At 45.2% G+C, this 23,055-nt stretch overlaps 1 protein-coding gene across 4 annotated transcripts in view; it reads right to left on the bottom strand.

Moving 5' to 3' along the window:
- MTMR1 (myotubularin related protein 1) overlaps positions 1-23,055 on the bottom strand; it is a 62,594-nt gene that overhangs the window by 16,764 nt on the left and 22,775 nt on the right. For all 4 annotated transcript variants that reach the window (XM_049767490.1, XM_049767489.1, XM_049767491.1 and 1 more), the window contains 10 exons: positions 22,811-22,886; positions 21,153-21,247; positions 20,390-20,497; positions 17,085-17,186; positions 16,526-16,609; positions 15,598-15,747; positions 14,372-14,560; positions 8,985-9,170; positions 8,015-8,221; positions 1,321-1,413 (listed from right to left, as the gene is read on the bottom strand). In XM_049767490.1, coding sequence (XP_049623447.1) covers positions 1,321-1,413; positions 8,015-8,221; positions 8,985-9,170; positions 14,372-14,560; positions 15,598-15,747; positions 16,526-16,609; positions 17,085-17,186; positions 20,390-20,497; positions 21,153-21,247; positions 22,811-22,886 — 1,290 coding nt within the window. The remainder of the gene's footprint in view (positions 1-1,320; positions 1,414-8,014; positions 8,222-8,984; positions 9,171-14,371; positions 14,561-15,597; positions 15,748-16,525; positions 16,610-17,084; positions 17,187-20,389; positions 20,498-21,152; positions 21,248-22,810; positions 22,887-23,055) is intronic.

Here is a 23,055-nt window from a genome sequence, read left to right as displayed (position 1 = left end):
AGCCTTTAATTTTTCTGAAATTCAAAGTGTGTTTTGGCTATTTACCTTAAAAAGTAGTGGAATCCGACACCCCACAAAAATCCATCACCAAATTTTGTACCTCTGAAGGAACAAAAGTATAGACCACTAATAATGCTCCCCAAAGCAGGAAGGAGCTGTTCCACCTTGATTACCATAGGATGTCTTCTAGACACTCCTCTAATAGACCCTCAATTGCTTTCCTCTTCTTTCATTTCAGAGCAATTTGTATGCGCACACTAGTTCATCTGGTTCTGAGATTTTGGAGACCCTGACACAGATTTCTTAGGCACCGCCAATTAAGTTCATTTTGTTGCATTAATGAATCTTCTCTAATAAGCTACATCTCAGTCATTTGTGAATTAATTCATCAGCTAATCATTCATGTCTCTGGTTCTAATGTTTTGCTATACTCTAGTTCTGAACCCTTATTCTCTTTCTTAAAATCAAATAAATAGCACAAAAACTCAATATAGAATTGGCATAAAAATAAGCCTTCAGAGGTATAATGAAAGTCCATTTGAAACATTAAAATACATGTGCAAGGCATTGGAGACAAATAAACTCTGCCCATCTACCAAAATGAGCAGGCTGAGCCATTCCAAAACATCTGAATTATTATTTGTGTGTAAACCCAAACCCAGGGTCTCACATAGGCAAAGTACAAGCTCTACCACTGAGCCACAATCCTGGCCCAGAATCACTGTTCATCCTCAATCTTTTAATTTTCCTAAATATTCTAAAATATGATCCATAACCTGAATGCAATTTGTCATCAATTCCACTACTACTGAGTATCTGAACACACTGAAGCACATGGCACCATAGCAGCACATGTTTTCTGGCCTGCCTCTGTGTTGAGTGCCTGTGCTGTTACCTATGACTCTTACCAGCAGGTGCCTGCCCCTAAGATCACCCCAGTGACGATGGCCTGGCACTAGGAAAATGGAAAGGTCCAAAACACTTGTGGAGGTTGCTCAGGCAGTGCATCCCGGCAGGAAGTCAGGGAACATGACTGGGGAGACTTCCTTTTGGCTGCTCACAACACCCTCTTTCTCCTCTCTCTGAAGATAAGTCTGTGCCACTTCAGATGCCAGCTGTGCCTAGAAATCCCACCTGAATGCTAGTTAGAAATACAGAACTGTCTGCCAGAACCTGCATTTTCTCCAGGCATTCATGTAAATTACACACATTGCTTGCACAAGACCTGTATTTGATCCCTGGCACCACAAAATCCATCCAGGAACAAGGATTCAGTTTCTCTAATTCTTAAGAGTCCAAAATACATTGCAAATTTCTCACCTGTCTTGTCATTTGCCAAACACAGTCAATAAACTGTAGAAATATCGGCGAGCGGTCAGCATCTGCATGGTTGTCATTGCCGTGGCCCACACGCTGAAACAAAGAAGAGGTTAAATGATGGGTATTTATCAGTCTCCTGGGCAGTCACTTTCGAGTGCTTGGTGGCAAGAGCCATGTCTCATCTGTGTGCTAAGGCCTAGCAGAAGTTCTGGTACATGACGGGCATCTCAACATATTCCCTGAAGTGAATTTATTCCCATTACTCTTAGAAAAGTTTGGTGAGCTGTTTCTATGCATTGATTGCTTCACAATTTCTCTTTGGTACAGTTGAGATCACAATGATCTAAACAACAGGTCAAGTTCTCCACCCAAATGATGGGGTCAGGTCCCATCACTGGGCAAAGCAGAGTGGGAACACAAGACTGCTAATTAGTGGTTCAAAGCACATTTGGAAGGTCACCTTCACCACAGAACGAAGTTGGTCCCTGTTTAGAAATGTCAAAGAAGTCTTCATGTTTGGTGAAATGCTCCTTCTTGAAGGCCAGCCCCATATCTCAACCTGAGATGTGTGACTTGGGCTCTCCCCTCTGAAGAAGCCCGTGTTCACTTTTAAATACATGAGCGCTCTCTCCTTTTCTCTCAATACATTTATTTTACTTCACTAAAAAGAAACTGTAACCAGTTCTGCGACACACGGAAAAGCCCCTGTAATGGTAAAGGAAAACCTTGATCCACTCTCCTATCTATTCTAGCTTTCACTGTTCGAATCAACAGCTTGGATTGCATTTGGTACCTTCCAATAGTTTGGAAGATAGTGTTGCCCCATTTGTTGGGTCCCGTTTACTCCTTTGTTGATTGTTTGTGTATCTGCAAAGAGCTCCCAGAATGAGAAATTGGTTCCCATTCCCTTGTCCCCTTTTCGGGGGAGATCTTGGTAATATTTATCCACAGCAAATAATCCACACAGACAGGAGGGTTAAGGGGTAAAAGATTGGGCGAAGAGAGTCCTTTGTCAGCCTGCTGCTAGCTCCAAAATACACCTTGAGCCAGCCAGCCAACTCTGGTAAAAGACCCTGAAAACATCGCTCCCAATCTATTTATTCGGCTCTCAACAGTGCCTCCACCTGGAAGATCAAGGTGGAACAACAGGCAAAGAGTAATCTTATGTAAATATTTTCATAAACAACAGATAGTACTCGAATAATACAAAGCAGTAAAAAGGTCATCTCAGATGTATACAGAGAACTGACAAGACTGAAAATATCAACATAAGGAGCAACTCAAGATGACCGTTAGGAGAGACGTCAACTCTCCAACTGTGCACAAAGCAAAATTAGCACATGACAAGTGAGAGATGCGTGACCTAAGGTCCACTTGGCATGAAGAGCTTGAAATTAGATGACCAGGTCAACCTCACACCTCAGAGCACAGTGTGTTGACTCCTTTCCTTTGGAGAGTCTTAAGTATGCTGAAGTATGGATAACAAACTGAGCATCTACCAGGGGTCTTCAAACTACGGCCCGCGGGCCACATATTGTATTTATTCCCATTTTGTTTCTTCACTTCTAAATAAGATATATACAGTGTGCATAGAAATTTGTTCATAATTTTTGTTTTTACTATAATCTGGCCCTCCAACAGTCTGAAGGACAGTGAACTGGCCCCCTGTTTAAAAAGTTTGAGGACCCCTTCTAAACCATGGTAAGTGTGAAATTCAATGGCATTAGATACTCACGTTTTTTATGAGCCTCCTCTGTCATTAAACAATTCGTCATTCTCATCACCACCTCCTTCATCACCCCATACCCACCTCTCTGCTCTGAATCACACTCTTCAAGATCCCACTGCATGATGACTTGTGGCGAGCTATGTGGCTTTTTATTCCCAATTTCTCTGCCTTAGCAGAATGTCTTCAAGTCCATTCAAGCCTGTGTCAATTTCCTTCTTTGTCAAAGCTGAATACTATTCACTCCTAGGGCCAGGCCACATTGGTCATCTGTGGTAGGACACGTGACTCACTCCTACCTCCATGGAGCCCAACTAACCCTGTGGTGATCAGAACATCTGAGTCTGCTCTTAGATATCTGAGTACAAGGAGGCATGGGGCTGCTGGAACACAGTCATCCATTCTTTTCTACTTTGAATTTCTGATGCACTGCCCTACTATGTTCCTCCACAGCTGCAATGAGGGTTTGTTTCTGCCCATGCCCCTGCCTTTATAAAATATGGAGAATCTTCTCTTCGGTACTTAAGACACCTTGGGAACTATTCTGTGTGCACAATTAGCAACTCGGGATTTATTCTCAAACTCCTTCTGCTGGGCCTGTAAGACATCTGCCTACCTACATCTCAGTATTTCAGGCATCTTTAAGTTCTGTAACTGAGACCAGGTCCCTGGTATATCAACACAATGAGAGACAGTGCTCACACCCAGGAATAAGTCATTGGTGCTCCCGTTGAAAAAGAAAAACACACAAATAATGAGGATAATAATGTGCTCCTAAGGCTTTCACAACTGAGACACCTGTGATGGGGCCACAGGGAACTGGTGGGCCACCTAGGATGGGCCACAGGAGGGAATCAGGGGTTCTCAGGACAGGGTAATGGAAGAAGACCCCTTTGACATGAACTGGGGGCTCAGATACATGCCTGCTTCGGAATATATCAGGGTCAGAGAGACTGTGGGGGATTTTAGGGGTGCCATAAGCATCTGGGCACAGCCAAACTTCGGGGGATCAGTAGGGGAAAGAGGGGCCACATCTCACTCGCCTCAAAAACTGCACTGTGGGTGTGCCATGAGCCCAGGGTTCACTGGAAAGATTGTCCAGTCCCACACTGGTGGGAGGGGGCTGTGGGGAGGCTTCTGGAACAGGTTTCAAGGAGACAACTGGGCCTGAATGCAGGACCACCAGAGGCAATAGTGAAATGGCAAATTTGACGTGTGTGGGGATTGACTGAGGTCACTGTGAGGGAGGCTCTGCTCTTGGATAAAAGATCCTAGGCCCAGGTCAGAGTGATAGAGTGGGTGGCAAGGCAAGGCAAGGCATTTGATTCCCAGTAGGAGTAATCCCTGACTGCAAAGCGTAGTAAACCCTGAGCATTGCTGGGGACAAGCATTGTGGGCCCCCCAAAACAAAACAAATAAAAAGACCCAAGTAATGAGCTCTGGGCATCCCACGCTAAAAGGCTGGCTACAGAGGGAAGGGCTGAAGAAAGCAGAAGGAAATTCTAAAGTCTGAAGAGACCTAGAAGCCAAGTTCAGGAAATGTTTCTAGAACACTCGACAGCTTTAAATGCTCAGGCCAAATGAGAGAACTGAGCAAGCCAGCAATCACTGGCAACTAACCAGCATTTTCTGGGGAAGAGCGCCAATGGGTTTGAGTCAGCTGAGGAGAGAAACAGCATCTATGAGTTCCAAAGACAGTAGAACACTTTCTTGTACCTGGGAGCAGAGATGTAGGGCTGACAGGGGAGAGATACAGGCTTTAGGGTCAGACAGACAGCAGCACGTTTCTAACCAGGGGGGCATGAGCTCAGAGGAAACAGTGAGGCAGGTACAGTTAGAAAGGGTCCGTGGGGATGGTGAAGTGGCGCTAGAGGTAAGGTGTCTGCCTCGCAAGCGCTAGCCAAGGAAGGACCGTGGTTCCATTCCCTGGCATCCCATATGGTCCCCCCAAGCCAGGGGCGATTTCTGAGCGCTTAGCCAGGAATAACCCCTGAGCATCAAACGGGTGTAGCTCAAAATACCGAAAAAAAGAAAGGGTCCGTGAAGGAGCTGGAGGAGCAAGTGGGCAAGAATAGGAATATGCACCTATTACGTAGAATGGCACCTAATATATAGGAATAGCAATGATGCAGGGTTAATGTGCCTGCCTTGCCTGTGGCCAACCCTCATTTGATCCTTAGCACTGTGTATGTGCCACGGCCACCTCTGTGTAAGGAACTCTGACTCTGAGACCACGGCTAAAGGTGGGCACCAGGCTTGAGAGGCCTTAGCTGCCTGTACCCACAAGGGACTCAGGAAAATGGGGAAACTGATAAGGTATGTGACATACATATTGTTTAGACATACTTTCACTAGCATCCTAAGGACCTTTCTTTGAGTCTCTCTTAAAGACCTTAAAGATATCTTAAAGATATCACCCTCTCACGAACAGCTGTGTATGCTCAAGCAATTCTTTATTAGCCTTACAAAATTATTAACCACCCTCAAACCTAGCTTTGCTATGAACCTAAGTGCAGTCATATAAGGGTTAATATTTTTAGTTCATGCTCAGAGTGCATGAACTGGAACAAGGCCAAAAACTAAAAAATGCCAGTCTCTGAAAACTGAAAACCTTTCTAGTAGAGCAGCATAGAAGTTGAAGGTTGCCCTGGGTCTCTAAAAATAAACATGCAGCTTGCCCTGCACATTTTGTCTGGTACAGTGTGAGAACTAACAGTTATGTCTGCAATTATGATGACTTCCCAAGAAATTTAGAATATCCCGTTTTAACTGAAAAGGAATGGAACAGAATTTGAACCTCATTTCTGAGTGTCTGAATCTGTTTTCCATCCCAGACTCCAAGCTCACACCTTCCAGAAAAGGGACCCGGAGAATTCCCTTAGTGTCTCGACCAAACAGGCTGTGACAGTATGGGTCTTTGAGTATCATCAGGAGTGAATCCTGCACAGAATGATGAGTGATCTTAGAGCACTGTGTGATGCCTCCAACTCGTCACAAAAAAAACTGAATCCTAACTAAGTAAATGACCTTGGGCTTAGACTTTTGAAACCTCAGTTTTCCCATGTGTGTGTGACTGCACTTGCCTCCCAGGCTCCTGGCAGGTAAACTGAGGTGGTACGTTTAGTAGTGAGGTACTCACAGTGGGACCCATGAGTTGCTGGCTGCCTTGATAAGCACCACTGTTAGCCAGAAGAGGAGCCCTGTCCCAATACAACCTATGTGCTGCCATTCTGGTATCTCAGTGGTTAGTACGTGCCACAGACCCCGGGGTACTAGGGGAAGAAAAGGTGGGAGACACTGTCTTTGGATGATTTGGGGTACATGCTCCACTTTGCTCTTCATGGAGAGGAAAGCCACGGAAGAACCTGGTCAAGATTAAAGCAGTAATACACAAGATCAAGAGCATATACAAAAGTTTACCCTCCCTGGATGCCAGGAATCTGGGGCCTGCCCACCTGGGGCATGTGGGGTGGAGGCTGAGAATGGCCTTGTCCTCTCCTTCCAAGAGTGTGGGGACAGCTGGGCACCACAGTGCTCCAGGTGTCAACTGCTGAAAGCACACTTGTGCTTTCTCAAAATTTGCCCACAGGGACTCTGGGGGTATCTCAATGTATGGTTTCCATGCATGTCCGGTGGCTCAACAATCCAGATACATCCTGAATCAGAGTGAGATGCAAACAGCACCCAAGACTGCCTTACCAATAACCAGCAATGTCACTCCCAGATATATACTCGGATGCCAAAGCAAGCTTTAGTGGGTTGAATTGTGTCCCCCCAAATCCATGTTGAAGCCCAGTATGCATCTCCAAATGTGGCTGTATCTGAACATAGCGTACCTCAAAGGATGATTATATGATCAGGGCCTGCCTCCACTGCATAGAGGACACTGGGATATACCCAGTGAGGATAGTGTGTGTGAACCATAATAAGCTGTTGCTGATGGCAGGTGTCTGGTCTCTGGAGCCCATGGACAAGCTGCCATCAGCCAAGCACTGCCCTGCTCACCAGTGGCTGGCACTTTGCTCAGAACAATGCACACAGCAGTGAGTGTTCAGAGCAGCTCACAAGACATACACACAAACAGCCTGTTTGCCTGCTGACAAAAGGCTGGCAAAACCTGGCACAGACTGACATTCAAGAGAATTCTATTTGGCATGAAAAGTGCTGAAGTGGTCAGTGATGCCCCAGCATGGGCAAACTGTGAGAGAGTTAAGTGTGCAGGGTCCAAGGAAGATAATGTTCTGCATCCTACTAGCCTGAAGCTTACCAAACAGGCAGGCAGGAAGGCAGGAAGGCAGACAGACACGCAGGCAGGCAGGAAGGCAGGCAGATAGATAGGTAGGTAGGTAAGTGGTAGGTAGGTAGGTAGGTAGGTAGGTAGGTAGGTAGGTAGGTAGGTAGGTAGGTAGGTAGGTAAGTAGGTAGGTAGGTAGGTAGGTAGGTAGGTAGGTAGGTAGGTAGAGAGAGAGAGTAATAGAGATAGATAGATAGATGATAGATAGAGAGTAGATAGATAGAGATAGATAGATGATAGATAGATAGATAGATAGATAGATAGATAGATAGATAGATAGATAGATAGATAGATAGATAGATAGATAGATAGATAGATAGATGGAAAGCACATGTGTGGTGGGTCAGGAGATGAGGAGGGGGCTAGGGAGTAAGTGTGAGGGTTTCTGCTCAGGGTGGTGAAACATTGAAATATGAAGGAAGACTTCATAACATTGCTAATGGACTTCTACACTGCGTGGCACATACCTGCAGTCACACCAGGCTCTATATTGCTCAGTCCATTATTTATAAAGGCATATCTATAAACAGTGGTTGGCAGTGCAGGGCCCTGTGATATATGATTATGATGACTTGATGCTGATAGACAGTAGGAAGAGGCTTGGCCCTATGTGTGTGTGCCATGTGCATGCATGTGATCAAACCATCAGGTTACCCCCCAGAACCTTCACTTACCAGTGCAAAGCTGTGTCCAAAGCTTATCCACTCCTTTTCTATGAGAGTCTCAAAGCCTTTAATGGTGCGGTAGTAACTGTCCAGCATCAACATAGCCAGTGATGTCAGCTGGGCCGTGCGGTCCCAACCGTCACTGCAGTGCACTACCACCGATGTTTTCCCAGATTCTATTTTGTCTGCAATCCGTACTGCTCCAGCCAGAAGCATCTGCAGAAAAGAGCACGCATTAGACCAGGCTACAATGCATTTCCACTACAGGAAAAAAAGGTCTGGGGAGGATGTGGGAGTTCACATTGATGAACCAAACCAAAATACAATCAACCAAGAAAAACATTAGCATTCTGAAGGAAAAAAAGAGAGAAAAACTGAACTTAAAAAATTCCAAGGCAAGGACTGGCTCAAGATATGAAGCTCACCTCAAGGATGGGTGAGTGCAGTTAGAACCCTAACAAGTACCATGACAATGTTAATGAATGAGAAGTAGAATGCCTGTCTCAAATACAGGCAGAGGGTGTGGGTGGAGGGATATGGGGTGCACTGATGGTGGGAATGTTGCACTGGTGAAAGGGGGGTGTTCTTTATGTGACTAAAACCCAACTACAGTAATGTTTGTAATCACTGTGTTTAAGTAAAGATAAAAAGAAAAATATATCAATAAGAGAAAATTTGTGAAAAAAGAAATATAATTGTCAAATTTAATCTTACAGAATAAAATTTTATACTGTTATAAAAAATTCCAAGGCACCAACAAAACACTTCAAAGAGAAAGCCCAGTCGTCAATAGGGTCCCTTAGTAAAAGGCTACACATTACTTTCAAGTCTGACATGAGGCAGCCTGGCCCATTTTTATTAGCTCTAAGACACATCCCCCCTTAAGACACACACCCCCACCACCAATCTGGATGTTGATGGGTTACACGGCTAGTGTCCAGATGCTTAGGAAAGGCCGAGACCTGAGCACCCTCCTTACCCGTATGTACTCCAGCCAGTGTGTACCATCGACACTGGACAGCCACCGAGTCTCATCGATGGCCGGGTACACGAGCTCCTTTAGCTTGCGCAGTGACTCCCGCATCACATGGATGTTGTGAATCTCTAGGAACACCAGCTCAGCATTGGGGTAGGCACTTTCGCTTTCATAGCCCCCACCCTTGGCCTGTGGGAGACAAGGTGGGCATCACTTCAGTGGCATGACCCCAGACATAAACCGCCCTATTGGTCTCCTGTGGCTACAGAACAAAGCATATCTCTCTCTCATATCTCTCTCTCTCTATCTCTCTCTCACACACACAGAGGCTTCAAATCAGACTGTCTTCTCAAAAGTTCCCAAGGCAGAGCAGGAAGTGAGAGAGGTGGCAGGGCCACGTTTCCTCAGAAGCTTCCTCAGGAGCAGGCTACTCTGTCTCTCCCAGCTTGATGATCCCAGGTGTTCCTGCCTTCTACACACTCTCCTGGCTCTTGCTGTCATGAGGCTTGTGTGTCCCTTCTCAGCTCACCCTACTCAACATGACCTAACTTGACCATGTTTGCAAACAGGCCATTTTATACAAGACCACATTGGCAGATACCAAGATGATTTAGGACTTTGATCTTTTTCCATGGACTCACAATTGGGTCCATCCAAGCTGGCCACTGGAAGCTAAATTCTTTTCTGTCTGGTTTTTAGACCACACCTGGCTGTGCTCAGGGCTTCCTCCTGGCACTGTATGAGGACCAATGTCAATTTTCCAGTGTCAGTTTTCACACCATTAGCAGCTGCATCTTATTCAAGTTAAAGAAGGCCCTAAAGTTCTGGTAATCCCATCTATCTGGATGGAAAAAGCTGTATCTACGTAAAAGTTCTTCATTAGGGAAACTGTCAGCCCTAGGCAATAAGATTTATTTAAGCAATCTAAGGAAATGAAAAGCAAAGACAGGTACCAGAAAGTTCACTCAAGGGCTACTGCACATGCTTTGTATGCAGGAGGTCCAGGTTTACTACATGGCATCTGTGATTATCTGTATACAACCAGGAGTGACCCCCCCAACCACTCACTAGAAAATAGCCCCTGAGTACCACCAGATGTGGCCTTAAAGGCAAAAGAAGAGAAAAATAAGCAAACAAAATCCAAAAAGGATAATAGTGAGGTAGCATATGGTTAAGACATTTGCCTGCCACTCAAATGACACCGGCTCTTATGGCCAGTCCAGAAAATGGTCCCTGAGCCCCGCCAGACATAACCCCTGAGCAAAGAGCCAGGAATCAGGCCCAAGAATTACCGAGCGTGGCTATCAAGTCAAAAATAAAAAAATAAAAAGAAGCAAATGTTTGAAGGATATAAATCACCCCTGGGTAATACAATCTAGGAAGTAATTAGCTTTCCATTTGTAGAGGTCAAGCTAACATATTGTTGGCAGGAATTTAGACTGTGTAGTCTTTGTGGAGAAAAGGTTGGTGGTCCCTTACAAAGACAAAGTATTACCAGACCAATCTCAAAGCCACTCCCACAGAACTGCAAAGAATATTCAAACACACACTCGCAAGCAAAGGATGCACACGTCATTATTCATATGGCCACAAGGTGTCAAACAGCTGCAGGACAGATGTTGATAATAAATGTGGTCATCCATTGGAGTCATCTTCAGCCGTAGGAAGAATGAGGGGCTGCTGGCTTCAGAGACAGCACAGAGGATAAGGAGCAGGCCTTGGAGGTAGCAGTCTGTGGCTTAATTCCCTGAACACTGCTGGGTGAAGCACTGGGGTCTCCTCTAGCCCAGAACCACCTACCTAGTTGGCCAAGAAGGATCCCCACCGCAATCAAATGAAAAATAAACATCTGTAAAACTGAGGTACTGGTCCATGCTACCATATGATGAGTCTTACAAACACATGCAGAAAGGGACTGGACAAACCAGATGACAGTTAAAGGGTATGCCCAGTATGTCCTGAGCAGGCACATCTGTCCAAGAAAAGAGAGGGGCCAAAGAGATAGCACAGCACGTAGAGCATTTGCCCTGCATTCGAACCCTGGAATCCCATATGGTTCCCCAGTACCACTAGGAGTAAATCTTGAGGTCAGAGCCAGGAGTAACCCCATGAGCACCACCAGGTGTGGCCCAAAATGAGAAAAAGGGGGAGGGAGGGAGGGAAGGAGAGAGAGAGAGAGAGAGAGAGAGAGAGAGAGAGAGAGAGAAGGGTATTGGGAGAGGGAAGAGCAGACTGTCAATGAGGCCACAACCACAAAGCCTTCTGGAGTGACACAGTGGTGACCACTGTCCAGAAGCCACTTAACAGAACAGTTTAGGGAAATTAAATGGTGAGTTTAATGTGTGACCATTACCTCACTAAAAAGAAACCTTCTGTGAAGTCTTCAAGAAAGCTTTTGGTACCTCAAGTGGTTATTATTGCTCAGCCCACAGCCAAATCCTGGGCTGACACTGAGGAATAAGTGGAGATCAGCTATTGGTGCACATCTAGTCCAGGGGCCCTAGGAAAGGTTTGCTGTGGAAGAAAGAGGCCAATGTGTGTAGATATCCTGAGACTGGCAAGGATGTCAAGATGCAGGTTAGCAGGGCCAGTGCACACAGGGGCAATAGTGAGGGCTGAGGCCATGACACAGAGGTGTGGAGAGGTGTCCTACCATCCTGCACACAGAGCCCAGGCTGGATGCACAGAGCATAAGGCAGTGAGTGAGACCTTCTCCAGGAGCAGTTCATTGCCAAGCAGAACCTGGATGAAGGAAGCACGAGGCAGTTGAGCAACATGGCTAAGGATAGACATGGGGTGGATGCAGACATGGGGTGGATGCAGCAGAGCCCAAGAAGATAGTATCAGTGGCACCCATGATCCTGGGTAAATGACCCAAAGATGTCACTGAACCTCAGTCTGGGGGATGTGGGCACAAGGACCAGGAGGGATTCAAGCACATGCACCTGTAGAGAGAATTTGCCCTGAGTGGTGCTTGAGGGGGTTGTTCAGGATTCTTTACTATGGGGATATCCGGCCTCCAGGTGCTCCTTAGATAGTGTCCTTGATAGTGTCTGCCTGTAGACGTGGACTTCAAGTTTGACTCCCAGCACCATCACAGAGCCACTGACCTCAGGCCCATTACAGCTCATATAAGCAGGCAGCCAGGGCAAGAGCCTGGCCCTGCAACAAGAAAGGAAAATATGGATTGGAGAGGCAAAGTCTAGGGAAAGAAGGGAAGCATATTTGACTGGGAGAGGGGTGCCAACTGGTAGCTCATGGGAACTGAACAGAGGGCTCCAGCTTGCAATGCCTGCTCTCCAGACTTTCAGGCCTGGAAAAAGTTTTTGGGTAAAATGGGGGCTCGCTACCAGCTTCTGTGGGGATGAGGGCAGAGTGTCCTGGATTTCTAAGTCAGGAATGGGATCCAGATCACAGGGCTGCACATTGCAGAGGTAGCCCCATAGGGCTGACAAAACATCTGCTGGGAGAACACAGATGTGACTCAGGAGGGTAGGGATACCCACTTTTGTGGGGAAGGAGACCAAAAGTAAGCCACGCAGCCAGAGAACGCAGGGACAATGTAGCAAGCGGGAATGTTTTCTGCAGAAGTAATCAAGGCTGCCTGTTGGCAGGAAACCATCATCTAAAAGGAGCTGTGCAGGACCCTGGGGAGACTGGGGCTCTTTGTGAACCTCCAGCAACCCATCAGGTGGGCACAGGAATGGAGCCTGGAAAGGAAGAGATGAGGTGCCGATGTATGGCTGAGGATTCTGGCCTGCAGAGCCCAAGTCACAGGTGTGTGTTTTGGGGGGGGGGGAACAGAGAGACCAGAGCCAGAGCAGGCAGCACACAAGAGGGGAACTGTGGGGAGGCCAGGCTGCTAAGTATGCACCCCCCAGCAGGGTGGCCAACACTCACCTACACTGCAAGGAAAGCCACACACGCTGCCCTTGGCAGTGGGGTGGCCTCTACTTGGTACCTCCCAGAAATCCAGGACATACTTCAGCCCCCCACAGGACCCTTCTGAACACTGATGGTACAGCATAGCTCCATATCAACTTCTCCCCAAGGCCCTCACTGAAGACACTGCCCAGAGAGCTGGAAGTAGAAGTAGGAGGAAGGTATAGATATTAGGGGGACAGGAAAGCTGGCTTATGATGTCAGATCTGTAGCCAGGTTGTAATGGGACCCACCCCTCAGCTTTCTCACCCTTAAGCCTTCCAAGGGGCACTGTACAGGCAAATATAAATGGAATCCTTGACCTGAGTCTCAGCTCCCTTAGCTAATCAAGGGAAAAAGTGAGGCTCCTCCAAAGACACCAGCACTGGAAGCTGGAGTCATAGCACAGTGGTAGGGCATTTGTCTTACACACAGCCGACCAAGGACATACCCAGGTTTGATTCCAGCATTACATATGGTCCCCCAAGCCTGCCAGGAGATATTTCTGAGTGCAGAGCCAGGAGTAACCTAAGCGCTGCTGGATGTAGCCCAAAAACAAACAATAACAACAACAAAAAAAAACCAAACACAACAGTACTGCTGCCTCATAAGGCACCTGCAGCTTACAAGACACATGGAGCCGAAGACACTGGCTCAGGGATCCACCAGGTGGGGATAAGCTTCCGAGCCCAGTCATGCCTCTGGTTTATTGAGCACTGCAGCACAGAGTGTGTGTGGCATAGACAGCCACCAGGAGGAGACACAGAAGAGTAACTGGTTGTGTGGAACAGACAATGACAGACACCAGTGAGACAAGTGATCAGAAGCTGGGAGGGAAGCATCCATGTATAAAGGCCATAGCCCCTCAAAGGTGGTGAGATGAACTAGGCAAACTGCAGTGGCACCCCACAAGGGCCTGTCGGTAGGGATGCCCCCTCAGAAAGGCATTTGTAGGGAACTGAGACACCTCAGTTCAGAGCCCTTCCAGTGATGGTGGTGCAAAGGCTTCCCTCATCTGGTGCTCCTTTTATGCTCAAACAGGAGCTGAATGTTAATACTGCCTCTCATGTGATTGACTGGAACTTGGTGCACTGGCCTAACGTCATGAGGGGGGCTCCATGCTAACACAATTTTGGGCCAAGCAGGAATTAATCGGGTCACCATCATCATTCCCAGGCTCCAGGCTCTTCCAAGACCTCCCAAAGACTCCATTCGATACTTCATTGTTTAGGTGATGAGTCCCTGGTCCCTGTCCTTTGCTTGATAAAGTCAGTAGAATAGGCTATGATGCAGCAACAAGAGGAAAGGAACTCCAGATGCCATGAAAGACTGCAAGAGCCCACAGACCAAACACCAGGGAGAGAGAGTTGGGTGACTCCAGAGGGAGGATTTCCAGGCCATGTGACTACATAATTTACACACAGTACAGAAGAACAGACCGCTGCAGCTGCAGCAAGGTGACAATGTACCTTGTTGGTGTCAGCAACACTGTTCTGCCGGGCATCAAAGATGATGAGTTTGTGGGACTGTGCATTGGCATCCATTATTGTTTGCAAGTATTTTTCATCTTCTTTGCAGCGCTTATCATTGGGACCCACAAGTGGCTGGCTGCATCGTGTAATCGTTGCCTGAGTTTCTGGATGAATCCATGACAGCACCTAGTGTCCAGAAGCAACACACATGAGCTTAGGGCTCCAAATAAGTTGACTCTAATGACTAGGTAGTGAAAACAAGTTCTCTCCCACACACTCATTTTCTGCATGTTTCCTTCCAAATTAAGAGGGTCCAGTCAATCACAGTGTGAGAATGGCTAGGCGAAGCAATGTTCGCTTTTAGTCTACACAAGACTAACTAGATGAGCTTTCAACCCCTCTACCTCCATAGTACACTAAGGATTCCAAGAAATAGAGAACCAAAATCCGACTGTTATGAATACTGCATCCCATTCCTATCTGATTGATTAGTTTTAATTGTCTTCTGATTTAAAATATCTATGTGTCTCAAAAATGGCAGAAGAGCATTATGAGACTCAAGTGAACATGCAGTCTTGAATCAGAGTCTAGGCTTGCATATCTTCAATGTTTCTTTATTTTTTGTTTTTGGGCCACACCCAGTGATGCTCAGGAGTTACTCCTGGCTATGCACTCAGAAATCGCTCCTGGCTTTAGGAGACCATATGGGATGCCAGGGACCGAACCTAGGTCCGTTCTGGGTCAGCTGCATGCAAGGCAAACACCCTACTATTGTGCTATTGCTCCAGCCTCATCTTCAATGTTTCTATTTTGGCCAAAAAATGTATAATTAAACTAGACTCTGAATTAATGGCTCAAAAATGTTCATTCCTCTGTGATTGTGGTCATACTACTACAGGTATATACATTTCCCAAACTCACACGATGTACATTAAACATACACAAGGTTTTTTCCTATCAATTATACCTAAATAAAGCTGTCAAAAGCTTCACTCCTAGGCTGGCGAGATGGTACAAAGATTAAGGTGAGTGGTACAGGGGAATCTGGACACACAGAATGTTTACATAACTCAGTAGCTCTTGAGAATCAAAGCGCTTTGCAGGGTTTTAGGCTCACTTTTCTATTCTGCATTTAGTTCTCAAGAGTGTTTTCTGTCTTGCTTCTTTCCCTTTAAATGCTGATCAGAGTATGTGCCTAATTAAAAACAGTGCTTAATGCTTACAGGGACTCTGCCTTTTGCTCGAAAGGCTGCTACTTTGGAAAGGTCATCATCTTTTACACTGGTGGGAACAACAATGATGGCTGGGTAGGTATCACACAGCTCATAATTACTGTTCACTTTGGATATTCTCCAGCTCTCATTTGGCAAGCCCTGCAGATGAGGAAAAAAAGGGTGAGGAAGAAGCATGCTTTGACACTTTCAAAAGTATCTACCAAACACAAGAAACACATACACTGCTTATTTTCCAATAAACTCAGTTTATCATGTAAGGCTCATTGCTACTTAAAAATGAAATATATACTTATTTATCTAATAGAACCCAATTCTTACCCATTTAATGAAACCAAGGTACAAACAAGACTTCCCAAAGATAGTAAACAATGTAAATTAAATATAAAATAAAGAATAAGCATAGTGGTCTTCATGAAAACATGCATGGAAGTCCTTTGGAGGAAGAACTCTCTGACAAATGTTTAAACAAGTATTAACTTCTCCCACAGAAACATAGGGTAGGGACAAAGATGAAATATCATGAGAATTCGATTTAATCGAAATATTGTGTAACAGCACATCAAAGAGCTGGTAGGCAGAGGCGCAGTGCATAAGATGGATGGCCATGCGGTCCAGCTAAAATCCCAGGTAAGCCTAGGGTTTAGATCCTCACTCATCAACTCATTACCAGACCTTTAATAAGAACCATCTGGCTGATTTACTGTTTAGCCCTGTTCCTTGTATTCCACTTGACATCTGTAAAGATGATGAGGAATAGTACAGGGGCCTTCTGTAGATAAAGAATGTTCAGGTTGGCTAACTTCGGCCTCTGTGAAACTGCTTTTGAAAAATTTCTTCTTTACTGCATTTCTCGCCTTTTCAGAAAGAAAAAGATGCCAAATCTAGTAAGTTCAGCTGGATAAACAACATACTTTACCTGTCTCTTGTATTCAGATATAGGATCATAAACTTTCCATCCATTGGTTGGAAATTTTTCTTTATAGTTGAATGCAAATAGTGTCTGAATAAAAAAAATACTCCTGTTACTATTTATTTCCTATATGATGTGCTAATACTAGACCACATTATTCAGTGAGAAGCTGAACGGATTAAGATTTCTATTTCAATCTGTAAATTCTGAATCAACAAATTCGACAGTTTTGCCTAATCAGTCATTATACACAGATTGACATGGTTAAACACTCTACTATTAGTTAACAACAGAATGAGAAAAAAAGAAGGATGCCTCTAAAGAAGGAACAATTAAATAGGAGTGTGGAAAGGATAGCTCAAATGCTTTGTAATGGGAGAGGACTGGATTAGATCCCCAGAACTAAGTGGTCCTCCAAGCACTGCTAGAAGCCAACCCCACACAATGAATTGGGAGTAGCCCTTGAACACTAGTGGGTATGACCCAGAAACTAACAAAAAGACCATGAAAATTTTTAGTTCCCGCCAAGGCATTCAAAAAGGATGATTTGGGGTAGGATACTTACCTGCCCAGTGGAAAGAGGAAAGGCATGTTTGTTGAGAGTTTCAAATATCCCCAATTTACTCTGCTCTTCCTGTTTATATGCAAGTCGCAAATTCCTCATATCCTATTAAATAAGTAGCAAAATGCATCTGATCAATGTGTATTGAGTCTTTGCAAGCTAGAAACTATACTATACTGAGATAGACTATTCTGATTCATTTCTCCTGCTATCTTGCCAACTAACCAAAGGCAATTTAAAAAAAAAACTCCAACCAGATTTCATTTGAATACATTGGAACAAAGTGGGTCTGTTCAAGGGAAAGCCACATTAACTGAAATCGAGGTTAGTACATAAAAGTTGGGTCATGGAGGCGTAGGCACTGACAGTGTCAAGAGCATTCTGAATACAAGAGAACACGTGCAGTATCCCTACAACAGAAGACCTGGCAAGGACCATGGCCCTAAGGAATGTCCCATGCAAACCACACTGCTGTGTCTCAGGATCAGTTTCTTATCGTGCCACCACCCTGCTTCCCACAGGGACAAGTGAAAGGCACTTATGATGGTGAGGTCAGCTCTGAGGTGCACTTCTGAATCGGTCTCCCCAAACCTTTCTGTGGCCATCTCCAGCGGGGCTCAGACCATTGGTGGTGCTTGTGACTGGGTGTACTCAGGGACAATCGGGGCACACAAGGAGGTATGCAGTAAGGGGCTCAAACTCCAGGCCTGTGAGGGAGCTGTACATTGCCACTTCAGTGATCGTCCATACTCTCTGTCATTTATATTCACAGGTCTCACGCTGTGAGGCAGGCACTTCACCACTGAGCTGCAGCCCCCACAACTGGAGTCCTATTTAAATCTATGGCATTAGCCACACATGTGAATCCCATCATCTCACCATCATCATCATCATCATCATCATCATCATCATCATCTTCATATCAGGAGTTAAGGCTCATACCTTGCACAAAGCAAATCCCAGTTCGATCCCTATAGCACATTGTGCCCTGAGCATTAATTGGTGTAGCTCTGGAGGCCGTTGAACATTACAGGTCGAGCCCTGGATCAAACACCATTAAGGTAGCCCAGAAGATTCCCAGAACAATAGTATCCTCACAGTCTTGCATCCTCCAGCCCAAACCTGACAATTCCAGGCCAGTTCAAGGAGAAATTCTGTGAGGACCCATGAGAAATACAGGGTCCCCAGACTCCATAAGTACTGACTGGAAGTCACCCCCACCCCAATCTCATTATTGGGCCCAGAGATGTGGTCAGGTAGCAGAGAGCAAATGCCTGGCCTGTGTGTGATGCCCTGGGCTCTGTCCCTGGCAATGTGAGGCCTCCAAGCAATAAAAGATGTGCCCTTCCTGGGGCCAGTGAGGTGGCACTAGAGGTAAGGTGTCTGCCTTGCAAGCGCTAGCCAAGGAAGGACCGCGGTTCGATCCCCCCGCGTCCCATATGGTCCCCCCCAAGCCACATTAACAGGGGCAATTTTTGAGCGCTTAGCCAGGAGTAACCCCTGAGCATCAAACGGGTGTGGCCCCAAAAACCAAAAAAAAAAAAGATGTGCCCTTCCCCAGCAATCCAATACAAAGAAGCACAAACAAATTAAAACAAGAGCAACCTGGACATCAGGAAATGATTGTGAGGATCTATTACAGAGATAGAAAGGAGATTATGAAGGAAACAGCTGTTGACAGGGGTGGCTAAATACACAGCCTTGCACTTACAGAACTCAACAGCTACAAAGACACAGCAATTCGGTATGGGCAGATGTGTGGTGGAGGGTCCCCAGAGGGGCGATATTGGAAGGAGAAGGCCAGGCAGTGTAAACATTCCCTATGTTTGCAAAGTTTTATATCCGTGCATGTATGTACAGGGATTCTGGGGCAACTGAGCAGGGAACTAGGCTGGGCCAACTTTCTTTTCCACACATACTCCCTTATTACCTCTGAAGATGGGGTAGGGTTACCCACCTTGGAAAGCCCACCCCACACCTTACCAACTCTGAGGATGTTGCCTGAAACCCAGCCTGTTCATTATGGGGTAGAAAATGTTTGCAAGAGCCTATTGGCAAAAGCTCTTGAGAAAACAGCCACTTAACAGTGAGATGAGTGGCATGTCCTCACCTGTGTCTGCCTTCATGCAACACGGACTACACAGTGTCCCCTTTGGTGGCTGGTGGAACTGACCGCCTGAAATCACGAAGACACATGGGACACATGAAGACAGCGTAACTCCAGAGCAGTCCTGGGAAAGAAGCTTCCGGGAGGAAGGTACCAGCTCAGCCTGTGACCCCCAGGATTGGCATCTAGAACTCAGCAGGGCCACCCCTCTGCTTTTAGATTGGAAATGGCTTCACCTGCTAGCTGGAGATAGGGCTTGCCCCCAGGACCCTCAGTTTACCAAGGAAGTACTTCCTGATCTGCACAAGGAAATGGGTCCAGAAAATAGGTTCCCCTGCCATGTAGGGCCACACCAAGGGGTGAGGAGCTATCCTCAGAGACCAGTCCAAGCCAAGAGCTGAGGGGACATGTAAGGGTCGGATTGGAAGGGTCCCTGATGGTTCTGCAGGCAGAACTTTGGTAGAACCATAGGTGGAGCTGAGGTTAACCTGTAGTCCTGGAGGTCAAGTCCCTGGATGAAGGCCTCTCAGCTGCAAAGATTGATTTCCTTCTAACCCACAGCAGGACAAGTGCAAAGCCCAAATTAAGATAGCATGAGTTGAGAGATACAGGTCACAAGGTGCTTGTCACACATATGGCTGATCCAAGTTCCATATTTGCTCCCAAGATGATCTCATGAACACCACCAGGAGTGATTTCTAAGCATCACCAGGTGTGACACAAAAACAGAAAAAAGGCAAAATAAAAGCAAGCAAAAACAAACAAACAAAACCACAGTTCATATGAAACAACAAACAAACCACAGCTCATATGAAAACATCCAATCTGACTAAGAACTTTAATAGCATTTTTAACCACAGAAGCATTTGAATATGGTGATCCCTGGATAAAGTTTTTGGCCATGCATTATTCTAATGAGCGTCTTAAAGCAACAAATAGGGAAAATACTGATTTCAACTTCCCTTTTGATTTCATGGATGTGTAAGAAATAACCTTAGCATGGGGTGACTGTGCCCACATTCCTGAGAAGCACTTCAACTGAAGAACTCCTTCTAGGATAGTTGGCACATAGCTTGAAGAAGGCTCTATCCTAAAAGCAGAGCTCCAAGTAGAGATACATGCTGTATCACCAGAGGCCAGGCTGACTGTGTTAGGAACATTTGGGCACATCCTGGTGCTTGCCCTTGACCTGGCACCTTACCTTGCACACAATCTCAATGCCACAAGAGTTGTCTCCATGGCTCTGGGCCCCAATCTTCTCAACTCTGCTTATTACTCCCAGGGGAACATCCTGGATGAAATGTGGATCCTGGGATGTGGATGAGGAAAGAAGAATCATGGTGACCACTGTGCCCTTTGAGATGGCTGGGTGTTAGCACATCTGTCCTAACTAAGGAACCGAGGCCCAGGGTACTAACAAAGTTTACAGAATATATGTCAAGATCACCACCACCAAAACTCCCCTCTGGGTTTCAGTGCTACTTTACCTGCCTTCTTTACAAGAGAACAAGTGTGGGTTTGATTCTGTTCTGAGGCTACACCTAACGGTGCTCAGGGTTTACTCCTGGTTCTGTAGTCAGGATTCATGTCTGACAGGGTTCGTGGATCATATAGACTGTCAGGTATATAACAAGGGTTGGACACATACAAATGTGCTACCCACTGTACCATCTCTCCAACCCCAAGAGCTGCAAATGTGTAAAATCTAGCCTCTCATGATCTCAGAGCAAGGGGTTGGCCAGGTACCTCTTTATTTTCTTCAGAAGAGTTTTTTAGGGGCCGGAGCAATAACGTAGTAGGTAAGGCGTTTGCCTTGTACACGGCTGATCCAGGTTCATTACCCAGCATCCCATATGATTCCAAAGAATTACTGAGAGGCATTATTGAGCCTCCTGAGTACTGATTGGAAGACCCAAATTTAAAAAAATATGTTTTTTTAAAGTAGGGCAGACTTGGGCACTCACCCTCTCGACATTTTTGAAGTACATCTTGAAGTCGGTCACTGTCAGGGTTCCACTCACTGCTCCCATAAATGGGCAGATATACATGACATCTTTCACTGAAAGAAAAGTCTCAAGTAGCAATTACTGCTATAAACTTGCACTTCACTCTACCTTAACATGAGATTGAAAAGATTTCTATGTATAATTCTGGTTTTCTATGAACATTTAATTGGTTATTACTTAAAACAAGTATATGTATAAAATAAGGATATAATAAAATTTCACTTTAAAACAGACACTCTCATTTACTACTTAATGAGATTTTCAGGTAGGGGTCTTTTGGTTGGTCTTTTAATCCAGGTAGCTAAAAATTTTAAAAACAAATTAAAGCTAAGCCAAGACCCCTGATAAACCCCTGAAGGAAATTTTCTAAAATAAGCCTTGGTCATTGGACCCAGCTACACATTCTTGACCAGATAACTGTACCTGGAGCTCTGAGATCAAAAATAAGCCTTTGAGAAGAAGCCATGAAAGAGGAAAGTAACAATCACCCTAGCCAATTGCACTGTCCAATCCATTGTCCCTGTTTCCCACACATAGTGTACCAAAGCAGGAAAGCCTGGCAAGCAGTACACAGGGAGCTGGGATCTCAGCCTCACCCTTATATAATCCAGAGTAGCAACATATATCCTCTTCTTACACTAAAACCAAACTTACATGAAGCTTGCAAGTTGATTAAATTTCTTTTCCAAATTCTGTAAAATATTATTAAAATGTCTTTCCATGGATATATTTTCTTTGTAGTGAATAATTTTAACAAAGTGAGCTGATATTATAGGAAGTGTCTCATCAGCCTCTATTCATTAGGAATATAAAAAGTTATGCCTACTTGTGTTGGTGATGCCACCTAGCACTCAGTCAGAACTTAACATGATCTTCCTGGGGTTTCCATATCTATGATCACTATGACATTAATAAGAATGAATAAAAAGACTAATCCCAGAAGATATACCAAACAGACAGAACTCTAGGATCTCCAATGGGAGGGGGTGGGTAGAGAATTGTCCCAGTTCTACAGATCCTGGAGATCGTGGACATATGTAGCTGCCTGACACCTTGAAATTTCACAACACTAATAACTAAGTAAGAGTAGAGCAAATTAGATGTGAAAGTAGCATAGAAGCCCACTAAGCTTAATAAGTAAAAACAATAACACAGAAAGCTCAATTAGCAACAAATAGCTCAGTAAGTCCTCAGACAATGACTTTAATAATATATATGGTTATAATAGATATAACAACTTTCACAAATTTTCTTTTACTCAAGTATTTTTGATAATTCCATTAGTTAGACTATCATAACAATCTATAGAATACATTTGTTGTACCTGCTAAGGGAGCAGGCTTGGGGGGCTAGTGGGAAACTGGGGACAATGGTGGCCAGAAGGTCACAATGGTGGTGGAATTGCTGCTGGAACACTGAATGCCTCACACAACTATATTATGAACAACTCTGCAAACCACCATATTTAAATAAAGCTAGGGAAAATAACAGTAAACAGACTCATCATTTTGCTTTCTAATTAATTTGGCCAGGCTGATCTCCAGTGCATACATAATCTGTGATTGCAAGCCCATGCCATTTCATTTCACAGATCTCTATAAGAAAAGGGAACTTACCAATGGCTTTAATTGATTCTCCTGGAAATAGTGGTACTTCTTCCATTTGTGCCAGCTTATTTCCATCCCGTAGAGCCTGGCAAAAAACCAAACAGGAGTGAATTTCTATTTGTATTCCTATAGCAGAGGAGGATAGTGGTGTTCTGCACTCTTGCAACAAGGCAACTGAAGCATGCAAAACGAACACCCCACACCACCCCTCATGACACAATCTCAAAGCTCAGCACACAGGACATCATGCTGCA

This window comes from Suncus etruscus, chromosome X (assembly GCF_024139225.1).
Source record: "Suncus etruscus isolate mSunEtr1 chromosome X, mSunEtr1.pri.cur, whole genome shotgun sequence".
In the NCBI taxonomy this organism is placed as follows: Eukaryota; Metazoa; Chordata; class Mammalia; order Eulipotyphla; family Soricidae; genus Suncus; species Suncus etruscus.
This window is presented reverse-complemented; position numbering and strand designations above follow the sequence as displayed.